General features: G+C 57.9%; 1 protein-coding gene across 6 annotated transcripts in view; it reads left to right on the top strand.

The window, feature by feature from the left end:
- The window catches only part of LOC138662793 (uncharacterized), a 177831-nt gene that overhangs the window by 146908 nt on the left and 18559 nt on the right, over positions 1 to 12364 (top strand). For 4 of the 6 annotated variants that reach the window (XM_069748739.1, XM_069748741.1, XM_069748740.1 and 1 more), the window contains 2 exons: positions 2940 to 3131; positions 8350 to 8442. In XM_069748739.1, the coding sequence (XP_069604840.1) occupies positions 2940 to 3131; positions 8350 to 8442 (285 nt within the window). The remainder of the gene's footprint in view (positions 1 to 2939; positions 3132 to 8349; positions 8443 to 12364) is intronic. The other 2 variants (XM_069748742.1, XM_069748738.1) reach the window with 1 other exon arrangement.

Below are 12364 nucleotides of genomic sequence, written 5' to 3'. Positions count from 1 at the left end.
TGGACCTCCTGAAACACGGGGGGTGCTAAAAGAGGTACTCCAGCACAATAGACCCCGTTACATGATGGGTGGAGTGTTCGGGCTGATGGGCAGAGTGCTCATTCTGATGGGTGGAGTGCTCGGTATGATGTGCGCAGTGCTCAGTGTGATGGGCAGAGTGTTCGCTCTGATGGGTGGAGTGCTTGGTATGATTGGTGGAGTGCTCGGTCTGATGGGCGGAGTGCTTGTATGATGTGCGCAGTGCTCAGTCTAATAGGCGGAGTGCTCGGTATGATGGGTGGAGTGTTTGGTCTGATGGGCGGAGGTCTCGTTCTGATAGGCGGAGTGCTAGGTCTGATGGGCGGAGTGCTCAGGCTAATGGGCGGAGTGCTCAGGCTGATGGGCAGAGTGCTCGGTCTGGTGGGCGGAGTGCTTGGTCTGATGGGCGGAGTGCTCGGTATGATGGGTGGATTGTTCAGTCTGATGGGCGGAGTGCTCGTTCTGATGGGTAAAGTGCTTGGTATGATGTGCGCAGTGCTCAGTCTGATGGGAGGAGTGCTCTGTCTGGGTGTAGTGCTCTGTCTGATGGGTGGAGTGCTCTGTCTGATGGGCAGAGTGCTCGGTATGATGGGTGGAGTGTTCGGTCTGATGGGTGAAGTGTTCGGTATAATGTGCACATTGCTCAGTCTGATGGGAGTGCTCAGTCTGATGGGTGCAGTGCTCGGTCTGATGGGCGGAGTGCTCAGTCTGATGGGCGGAGTGCTCTGTCTGATGGGCAGAGTTCTCGGTCTGGTGAGCAGAGTGATCAGTCTGGTGGGTGGACTGCTCAGTCTGATGGGTGGAGTGCTCGGTCTAAGGTCTGATGGGAGCAGTGCACGGTCTGATGGGTGCAGTGCACAGTCTAATGGGTGGAGTGCTCGTTTTGATGGGCGGAGTGCTTTGTCTGATGGGTGGAGTGCTCATTCTGATGGGTGGAGTGCTCGGTATGATGTGCGCAGTGCTCAGTCTGATGGGCGGAGTGTTCGGTCTGATGGGCGGAGTGCTTGGTATGATGGATGGAGTGCTCGGTCTGATGGGCGGAGTGCTTTTATGATGTGCGCAGTGCTCAGTCTAATAGGCGGAGTGCTCGGTATGATAGCTGGAGTGTTCGGTCTGATTGGCAGAGGTCTGATTCTGATGGGCGGAGTGCTAGGTCTGATGGGTGGAGTGCTCGGACTGATGGGCTAAGTGCTTGGTCTGATGGGCGGAGTGCTTGGTCTGATGGGCGGAGTGCTCGGTATGATGGGTGGAGTGTTCGGTCTGATGGGCGGAGTGCTTGTTCTGATGGGTGGAGTGCTCGGTATGATGTGCGCAGTGCTCAGTCTGATGGGAGGAGTGCTCTGTCTGGGTGCAGTGCTCGGTCTGATGGGCGGAGTGCTCTGTCTAATGGGCGGAGTGCTCGGTATGATGGGTGGAGTGCTCGGTATGATGGGTGGAGTGTTCGGTCTGATGGGTGAAATGCTCAGTATAATGTGCGCATTGCTCAGTCTGTTGGGAGAAGTGCTCTGTCTGATGGGTGCAGTGCTCGGTCTGATGGGCGGAGTGCTCTGTCTGATGGGCGGAGTGCTCTGTCTGGTGGGTGGACTGCTCAGTCTGTTGGGTGGAGTGCTCTGTCTGATGGGTGCAGTGCACAGTCTGATGAGTGGAGTGCTCGTTTTGATGGGCGGAGTGCTTGGTCTGATGGGCAGAGTGCTCATTCTGATGGGTGGAGTGCTCGCTATGATGTGCGCAGTGCTCAGTCTGATGGGCGGAGTGTTCGGTCTGATGGGCGGAGTGCTTGGTATGATGGGTGGAGTGCTCGGTCTGATGGGCGGAGTTCTTGTATGATGTGCGCAGTGCTCAGTCTAATAGGTGCAGTGCTCGGTATGATGCAGCTGCTCCTCCTCTCCACACTACACCTGCAGCTGCTCCTCCTCTCCACACACCTGCAGCTGCTCCTCCTCCCTGCGTGACCATCTACAGCTCCTTCTCCTCTCCACACTACACCTGCAGCTACTGTACTTCTCCACACGACATCTGCAGCTGCCCCTCCTCTCCACACTACACCTGCAGCAGCTCCTCCTCCCTACACTACACCTGCAGCTGCTCCTCCTTTCCACACTACACCTGCAGGTGCCTCTCCTCTCCACACTACACCTGCAGCTGCTCCTCCTCTCCACACTACACCTGCAGCTGCTCCTCCTCACCACACTACACCTGCAGCTGCTCCTCCTCTCCACAATACACTTGCAGCTGCTCCTCCTCTCCACACTACACCTGCAGCTGCTCCTCCTCTTCACACTACACCTGCAGCTGCTCCTCCTCTCCACACTACACCTGCAGCTGCTCCTCCTCTCCACACTACACCTGCAGCTGCTCCTCCTCTCCACACTACACCTGCAGCTGCTCCTCCTCTTCACACTACACCTGCAGCTGCCCCTCCTCACCACACTACACCTGCAGCTGCTCCTCCGCTCCACACTACACCTGCAGCTGCTCCTCTCCACATGACACCTGCAGCTGCTCCTCCTCTCCTCACGACACCTGCAGCTGCTCCTCCTCTCCACACTACACCTGCAGCTGCTCCTCCTCTCTACAGGTGCAGCTGCTCCTCCTCTCCACACTACACCTGCATCTGCTCCTCCTCTCCACACTACACCTGCAGCTGCTCCTCCTCTCTACACCTGCAGCTGCACCTCCTCTCCACACTACACCTGCAGCTGCTCCTCCTCTCCACACTACACGTGCAGCTGCTCCTCCTCTCCACACTACACCTGCAGCTGCTCCTCCTCTCCACACTACACCTGCAGCTGTTCCTCCTCTCCACACTACACCTGCAGCTGCTCCTCCTCTCCACACTACACCTGCAGCTGCTCCTCCTCTTGCATCACCTGCCTCCTCGCTGACCACCTTGTCTCTCACTTCCCTTCTGTGTCCTGCAGACGCTGCACTTGGTCCAGACAGAATGAAGCTTTTCTTTCCTGGAGGAAAAGAAAATGACTCTGACTCTATCTCCAGCATCTACGATGTCCCCACATCCCGGATCCTCACATTCACTGCACCTGCTGCACCACCTGATACTTCTCCTGCATCTCCTGTTCTCTCACATAGCGATGAAAGATTCTCATCTCCTGGTAATCAAATGTAACCCCCTCCTCCCTGAGGTACACCTGTAGCTGCCCCTCCTCTCCACACAGCACCTGCACCTGCCCCTCCTCTCTGCACCACCTGCGGCTTCTGCTCCTCCTCCTGCACCACCTGCTTCTACTCCTCCTCCTGTGCCACCACCTGCTGCTCCTCCTGCACCACCTGCTTTTACTCCTCCTGCTGTGCCACCACCTGCTGTTCCTCCTGCACCACCTGCTTCTACTCCTCCTGCTGTGCCACCACCTGCTGCTCCTCCTGCTGTGCCACCATCTGCTGCTTCTCCTCCTGCACCATCTGCTTCTACTCTTCCTGCTGTTCTTCCACCTGCTGCTCCTCCTCCTGCACCACCTGTTTCTTCTCCTCCTATTGTTCCACCACCTGCTGCTCCTCTTCCTGCACCACCTGCTTCTACTCCTGCTGTGCCACCATCTGCTGCCCCTCCTGCTATGACACCATCTGCTGCTCCTCCTCCTGCACCATCTGCTTCTACCCTTCCTGCTGTGCCTCCACCTGCTGTTCCTCCTCCTGCACCACCTGCTTCTATTCCTCCTGCTGTGCCACCACCTGCTGCTCCTCCTTCTGCGCCACCTGCTTCTACTCCTCCTACTGTGCCACCTGCTGCTCCTCCTGCATCACCTGCTTCTACTCCTCCTGCTGTGCCACGACCTGCTGCTCCTTCTCCTGCACCACCTGCTTCTACTCCTCCTGCTGTGCCACCACCTGCTGCTCCTCCTCCACCACCACTAGCTTCTACCCCTCCTGCTGTGCCACTACCTGCTGCTCCTCTTCCTGCACCACCTGCTTATACCCCTCCTGCTGTGCCACCACTTGCTACTCCACCTCCTGCACCACCTGCTTTTACTCCTCCTCCTGTGCCACCACATGTGGCTGTTCCTCCAGCACCACCTGCTTCTACTCCTCCTGCTGAGCCACCACCTGCTGCTCCTCCTTCTGCGCCACTAGCTTCTACTCCTCCTGCTGTGCCACCATGTGCTGCTCCTCATCCTGCACCACCTGCTTCTACTCCTCCTGCTGTGCCACCTGCTGCTCCTCCTGCACCACCTGCTTCTACTCCTCCTGCTGTGCCACCACCTGCTGCTCCTCCTGCTGTGCCACCATCTGCTGCTCCTCCTCCTGCACCATCTGCTTCTACCCTTCCTGCTGTTCTTCCACCTGCTGCTCCTCCTCCTGCACCACCTGCTTCTACTCCTCCTGCTGTTCCACCACCTGCTGCTCCTCTTCCTGCACCACCTTCTTCTACTTCTCCTGCTGTGCCACCATCTGCTGCCCCTCCTGCTATGCCACCATCAGCTGCTCCTCCTTCTGCACCATCTGCTTCTACCCTTCCTGCTGTGCCTCCACCTGCTGCTCCTCATCCTGCACCACCTGCTTCTACTCCTCCTGCTGTGCCACCACCTGCTGTGCCACCACATGTGGCTGCTCCTCCAGCACCACCTGCTTCTATTCCTCCTGCTGTGCCACCACCTGCTGCTCCTCCTTCTGCGCCACCTGCTTCTACTCCTCCTACTGTGCCACCTGCTGCTCCTCCTGCATCACCTGCTTCTACTCCTCCTGCTGTGCCACGACCTGCTGCTCCTTCTCCTGCACCACCTGCTTCTACTCCTCCTGCTGTGCCACCACCTGCTGCTCATTTTCCTGCACCACCTGGTTCTACTCCTCCTACTGTGCCACCTGTTCCTCCTCCTGCACCACCTGCTTCTACTCCTCCTGCTGTGCCACGACCTGCTGCTCCTTCTCCTGCACCACCTGCTTGTACTCCTCCTGCTGTGCCACCACCTGCTTCTCCTCCTCCTGCACCACCTGCTTCTACTCCTCCTGCTGTGCCACCTGCTGCTCCTCCTACACCACCTGCTTCTTATCCTCCTGTTGTGCCACCACCTGCTGCTCCTTCTCCTGCACCACCTGCTTCTACTTCTCCTGCTGTGCCACCACCTGCTGCTCCTCCTCCTGCACCACCTGCTTCTACTACTCCTACTGTGCCACCTGCTGCTCCTCCTGCACCACCTGCTTCTACTCCTTCTGCTGTGCCACCACCTGCTGCTCCTTCTCCTGCACCACCTGCTTCTACTCCTCCTGCTGTGCCATCACCTGCTGCTCCTCCTCCTGCACCACCTGCTTCTACTCCTCCTGCTGTGCCACCACCTGCAGCTCCTCCTGCTGTGCCACCATCTGCTGCTCCTCCTCCTGCACCATCTGCTTCTACCCTTCCTGCTGTTCCTCCACCTGCTGCTCCTCCTCCTGCACCACCTGCTTCTACTCCTCCTGCTGTGCCACCACCTGCTGCTCTTCTTCCTGCACCACCTGCTTCTGCTCCTCCTGCTGTGCCACCTGCTGCTCCTCCTGCACCACCTGCCTCTACTCCTCCTGCTGTGCCACCACCTGCAGCTCCTCCTGCTGTGCCACCATCTGCTGCTCCTCCCCCTTCGCCATCTGCTTCTACCCTTCCTACTGTTCCTCCACCTGCTGCTGCTCCTCCTGCACCACTAGCTTCTACCCCTCCTGCTGTGCCACTACCTGCTGCTCCTCCTCCTGCACCACCTGCTTATACCCATCCTGCTGTGCCACCACCTGCTGCTCCTCCTCCTGCACCACCTGCTTTTACTCCTCCTGCTGTGCCACCACATGTGGCTGCTCCTCCTGCACCACCTGCTTCTACCCCTCCTGCTGTGCCACCACCTGCTGCTCCTCCTTCTGCGCCAGCTGCTTCTACTCCTCCTGCTGTGACACCACCTGCTGCTCCTCCTCCTGCACCACCTGCTTCTACTCCTTCTGCTGTGCGACCTGCTGCTCCTCCTGCACCACCTGCTTATACCCCTCCTGCTGTGCCACCACCTGCTGCTCCTTCTCCTGCACCACCTGCTTTTACTCCTCCTGCTGTGCCACTACATGAGTCTGCTCCTCCAGCACCACCTGCTTCTACTCCTCCTGCTGTGCCACCACCTGTTGCTCCTCCTTCTGTGCCACCTGCTTCTACTCCTCCTACTGTGCCACCTGCTGCTCCTCCTGCACCACCTGCTTCTACTCCTCCTGCTGTGCCACCACCTGCTGCTCCTTTTCCTGCACCACCTGCTTCTCCTCCTCCTGCTGTGCCACCTGCTGCTCCTCCTGCACCACCTGCTTCTACTCCTCCTGCTGTGCCACCACCTGCTGATCCTTTTCCTGCACCACCTGCTTCTACTCCTCCTGCTGTGCCACCACCTGCTGCTCTTCCTCCTGCACCAACTGCTTCAACTCCTCCAACTGTGCCACCTGTTGCTCCTCCTACACCACCTGCTTCTACTCCTCCTGCTGTGCCACCATCTGCTGCTCCTCCTCCTGCACCATCTGCTTCTACCCTTCCTACTGTTCCTCCACCTGCTGCTCCTCCTCCTGCACCACTAGCTTCTACCCCTCCTGCTGTGCCACTACCTGCTGCTCCTCCTCCACCTGCTTCTACTCCTCCTGCTGTGCCACCACCTGCTGCTCCTTCTCCTGCACCACCTGCTTCTACTTCTCCTGCTGTGCCATCACCTGCTGCTCCTCCTCCTGCACCACCTGTTTCTACCACTCCTACTGTGCCACCTGCTGCTCCTCCTACACCACCTGCTTCTACTCCTCCTGCTGTGCCACGATCTGCTGCTCCTCCTCCTGCACCATCTGCTTCTACCCTTCCTACTGTTCCTCCACCTGCTGCTCCTCCTCCTCCACCAATAGCTTCTACCCCTCCTGCTGTGCCACTACCTGCTGCTCCTCCTCCACCTGCTTCTACTCCTCCTGCTGTGCCACCACCTGCTGCTCCTTCTCCTGCACCACCTGCTTCTACTTCTCCTGCTGTGCCACCACCTGGTTCTACCACTCCTACTGTGCCACCTGCTGCTCCTCCTGCACCACCTGCTTCTACTCCTCCTGCTGTGCCACCACCTGCTGCTCCTCCTCCTGCACCACCTGCTTCTACTCCTCCTGCTGTGCCACCACCTGCTGCTCCTCTTCCTGCACCACCTGCTTCTACTCCTCGTGCTGTGCTGCCTGCTGCTCCTCCTGCACCACCTGCTTCTACTCCTCCTGCTGTGCCACCACCTGCAGCTTCTCCTGCTGTGCCACCATCTGCTGCTCCTCCTCCTGCACCATCTGCTTCTACCCTTCCTACTGTTCCTCCACCTGCTGCTCCTCCTCCTGCACCACTAGCTTCTACCCCTCCTGCTGTGCCACTACCTGCTGCTCCTCCTCCTGCACCACCTGCTTATACCCCTCCTGCTGTGCCACCACCTGCTGCTCCTCCTGCACCACCTGCTTTTACTCCTCCTGCTGTGCCACCACCTGCTGCTCCTCCTTCTGCGCCACCTGCTTCTACTCCTCCTGCTGTGCCACCACCTGCTGCTCCTCCTCCTGCACCACCTGCTTCTACTCCTTCTGCTGTGCCACCTGCTGCTCCTCCTGCACCACATGCTTCTATTCCTCCTGATGTGCCACCACCTGCTGCTCCTTTTCCTGCACCACCTGCTTCTACTCCTCCTGCTGCGCCACCACCTGCTGCTCCTCCTGCACCACCTGCTTCTACTCCTTCTGCTGTGCCACCACCTGCTGCTCCTCCTGCACCACCTGCTTCTACTCCTCCTGCTGTGCCACCACCTGCTGCTCCTCCTGTACCACCTGCTTCTACCCCTCCTGCTGTGCCACCTCCTGCTGCTCCTCCTGCACCACCTGCTTTTACTCCTCCTGCTGTGCCACCTGCTGCTCCTCCTGCACCACCTGCTTCTACTCCTCCTGCTGTGCCACCATCTGCTGCTCCTTTTCCTGCACCACCTGCTTCTACTCCTCCCGCTGTGCCCCCACCTGCTGCTCCTTTTCCTGCACAACCTGTTTCTACTCCTCCTGCTGTGCCACCACCTGCTGGTCCTCCTCCTTCACCACCTGCTTCTACTCCTCCTACTGTGCCACCTGCTGCTCCTCCTGCTTTTACTCCTCCTGCTGTGCCACCACCTGCTGCTCCTTTTCCTGCCCCACCTGCTTCAACTCCTCCTGCTGTGTTACCTGCTGCTCCTCCTGCACCACCTGCTTCTACTCCTCCTGCTGTGCCACCACCTGCTGCTCCTTTTCCTGCACCACCTGTTTCTACTCCTCCTGCTGTGCCACCACCTGCTGCTCCTCCTCCTGCACCATTTTCCTCCACCCTGTCCTCCCAGTGAGCCCCTCTCCTATGTCCAGCAGAATCTGCAATGGGACAGGACTACATGACGATGGAGAAGCTCAACCTCTGCGACTCACCAGCTCTGGAGGAGGATGAAGACTGCAGCTGTGGTAACCTGCATAGACCCCTGTGTAATAAAGGCTGCTCCACCTGCTGAAGGGTGGATACTCCCAAAGCCTGTATCAGCAGCACTTATACAACCTAAACCCTGCAACAGAGGGAAAAATGGCAGCTCTGGACGTGACTGCAAGATCTGTAGTAGAATGAGTGCAGATCAAGGTGTGAATGCAGCATGACATGATGTAGAATAGTGAGTGCAGCTCTGGATGTGACTGCAGGATAATATATTACATAGGATGGTGAGTGCAGCTCTGGATGAGAAGTAATGTAAAATGGGGATACTAGCGCATAAATTGGGCAATGCATGTGTGCCCAGCAGCCAGCGACGAGGTGACCTTCGTTGTTGGGAACCTAATCTGATGTGACTCCTCTCCTACGCTGAAGCCTACATTTATATGGTGAGCAGCCCATCAACAGGTGAGACCCTGCTGATAGGCAGGGTACTCGGTCTGATGGGTGCAGTGCTCGTTCTTATGGGCGGAGTGCTTGGTCTGATGGGTGGAGTGCTCGGTATGATGGGTGCAGTGCTCCTTCTAATGGGTGGAGTGCTTGGTCTGATGGGTGGAGTGCTCGGTATGATGTGCGCAGTGCTCAGTCCGATGGGCAGAGTGCTCATTCTGATGGGTGGAGTGCTCGGTATGATGTGCGCAGTGCTCAGTGTGATGGGCGGAGTGTTCGGTCTGATGGGCGGGGTGATTGGTATGATGGGTGGAGTGCTTGGTTTGATGGGCGGAGTGCTTGTATGATGTGCGCAGTGGTCAGTCTGATGGGAGGAGTGCCCTGTCTGGGTGCAGTGCTCGGTTTGATGGGTGGAGTGATCAGTCTGGTGGGCAAACTGCTTGGTCTGATGGGTGGAGTGCTCGGTCTGATAGGAGCAGTGAACGGTCTGATGGGAGCAGTGCACAGTCTGTTGGGTGAAGTGCTCGTTTTGATGGGCGGAGTTCTCATTCTGATGGGTGGAGTGCTCGGTATGATGTGCCCAGTGCTCAGTCTGATGGGAGGAGTGCTCTGTCTGGGTGCAGTGCTCGGTCTGATGGGCGGAGTGCTCTGTCTGTTGGGCGGAGTGCTCGGTCTGATGGGCTGAGTGCTCGGTATGATGGGTGGAGTGCTCGGTATGATGTGTGGAGTGTTCGATCTGATGGTTGAAGTGCTTGGTATAATGTGCACATTGCTCAGTCTGATGGGAGGAGTGCTCTGTCTGATGGGTGCAGTGCTCGGTCTGATGGGCGGAGTGCTCAGTCTGATGGGCGGAGTGCTCTGTCTGATGGGCAGAGTGCTCGGTCTGGTGAGCGGAGTGGTCAGTCTGGTGGGTGGACTGCTCGGTCTAATGGGTGGAGTGCTCGGTCTGATGGGAGCAGTGCACGGTCTGATGGGTGCAGTGCAGTCTGATGGGTGGAGTGCTTGTTGTGATGTGCGCAGTGCTCAGTGTGATGGGCGGAGTGTTCGGTCTGATGGGCGGAGTGCTTGGTATGATGGGTGGAGTGCTCGGTCTGATGGGCGGAGTGCTTGTATGATGTGCGCAGTGCTCAGTCTAATAGGCGGAGTGCTCGGTATGATGGGTGGAGTGTTCGGTCTGATTGGCGTAGGTCTCGTTCTGATGGGCGGAGTGCTAGGTCTGATGGGTGGAGTGCTCGGTATGATGGGTGCAGTGCTCGTTCTGATGGGTGGAGTGTTTGGTCTGATGGGTGGAGTGCTCGGTATGATGGGAGCAGTGCTCCTTCTAATGGGTGGAGTGCTTGGTCTGATGGGTGGAGTGCTCGGTATGATGTGCGCAGTGCTCAGTCCGATGGGCAGAGTGCTTGATATGATGGGTGGAGTGTTCGGGCTGATGGGCGGAGTGCTCATTCTGATGGGTGGAATGCTCGGTATGATGTGCGCAGTGCTCAGTGTGATGGGCGGAGTGTTCGGTCTGATGGGCGGGGTGATTGGTATGATGGGTGGAGTGCTTGGTTTGATGGGCGGAGTGCTTGTATGATGTGCGCAGTGCTCAGTCTGATGGGAGGAGTGCCCTGTCTGGGTGCAGTGCTCGGTCTGATGGGCGGAGTGCTCAGTCTGATGGGTGGAGTGATCAGTCTGGTGGGCAAACTGCTTGGTCTGATGGGTGGAGTGCTCAGTCTGATGGGAGCAGTGAATAGTCTGATGGGAGCAGTGCACGGTCTGATGGGTGCAGTGCACAGTCTGATGGGTGGAGTGCTCATTTTGATGGGCGGAGTGCTTGGTCTGATGGGCGGAATTCTCATTCTGATGGGTGGAGTGCTCGGTATGATGTGCGCAGTGCTGAGTCTAATAGGCGGAGTGCTCGGTATGATGGGTGGAGTGTTCGGTCTGATTGGCGTAGGTCTCGTTCTGATGGGCGGAGTGCTAGGTCTGATGGGTGGAGTGCTCGAACTGATGGGCGAAGTGCTTGGTCTGATGGGTGGAGTGCTCGGTCTGATGGGTGCAGTGCTCGTTCTGATGGGCGGAGTGCTTGGTCTGATGGGTGGAGTGCTTGGTATGATGGGTGCAGTGCTCCTAATTGGTGGAGTGCTTGGTCTGATGGGTTGAGTGCTCGGTATGATGTGCGCAGTGCTCAGTCTGATGGGCAGAGTGCTTGATATGATGGGTGGAGTGTTCGGGCTGATGGGCGGAGTGCTCATTCTGATGGGTGGAGTGCTCGGTATGATGTGCGCAGTGCTCAGTGTGATGGGCGGAGTGTTCGGTCTGATGGGCGGGGTGATTGGTATGATGGGTGGAGTGCTTGGTTTGATGGGCGGAGTGCTTGTATGATGTGCGCAGTGCTCAGTCTGATGGGAGGAGTGCCCTGTCTGGGTGCAGTGCTCGGTCTGATGGGCGGAGTGCTCAGTCTGATGGGTGGAGTGATCAGTCTGGTGGGCAAACTGCTTGGTCTGATGGGTGGAGTGCTCAGTCTGATGGGAGCAGAGAATAGTCTGATGGGAGCAGTGCACGGTCTGATGGGTGCAGTGCACAGTCTGATGGGTGGAGTGCTCATTTTGATGGGCGGAGTGCTTGGTCTGATGGGCGGAATTCTCATTCTGATGGGTGGAGTGCTCGGTATGATGTGCGCAGTGCTGAGTCTAATAGGCGGAGTGCTCGGTATGATGGGTGGAGTGTTCGGTCTGATTGGCGTAGGTCTCGTTCTGATGGGCGGAGTGCTAGGTCTGATGGGTGGAGTGCTCGAACTGATGGGCGAAGTGCTTGGTCTGATGGGTGGAGTGCTCGGTCTGATGGGTGCAGTGCTCGTTCTGATGGGCGGAGTGCTTGGTCTGATGGGTGGAGTGCTTGGTATGATGGGTGCAGTGCTCCTTCTAATTGGTGGAGTGCTTGGTCTGATGGGTTGAGTGCTCGGTATGATGTGCGCAGTGCTCAGTCTGATGGGCAGAGTGCTTGATATGATGGGTGGAGTGTTCGGGCTGATGGGCGGAGTGCTCATTCTGATGGGTGGAGTGCTCGGTATGATGTGCGCAGTGCTCAGTGTGATGGGCGGAGTGTTCGGTCTGATGGGCGGGGTGATTGGTATGATGGGTGGAGTGCTTGGTCTGATGGGCGGAGTGCTTGTATGATGTGCGCAGTGCTCAGTCTGATGGGAGGAGTGCCCTGTCGGTGCAGTGCTCGGTCTGATGGGCGGAATGCTCAGTCTGATGGGTGGAGTGATCAGTCTGGTGGGCAAACTGCTTAGTCTGATGGGTGGAGTGCTCGGTCTGATGGGAGCAGTGAACGGTCTGATGGGAGCAGTGCACGGTCTGATGGGTGCAGTGCACAGTCTGATGGGTGGAGTGCTCGTTTTGATGGGCAGAGTGCTTGGTCTGATGGGCGGAGTTCTCATTCTGATGGGTGGAGTGCTCGGTATGATCTCCCATCAGACTGAGCACTGGGCACGAGTGCTCTGTCTGGGTGCAGTGCTCGGTCTGATGG

Source organism: Ranitomeya imitator, chromosome 2 (assembly GCF_032444005.1).
Source record: "Ranitomeya imitator isolate aRanImi1 chromosome 2, aRanImi1.pri, whole genome shotgun sequence".
NCBI lineage: Eukaryota > Metazoa > Chordata > Amphibia > Anura > Dendrobatidae > Ranitomeya > Ranitomeya imitator.
The sequence above is the reverse complement of the archived record's forward strand: the minus strand, read 5'-3'. Positions and strand labels throughout refer to the sequence as shown.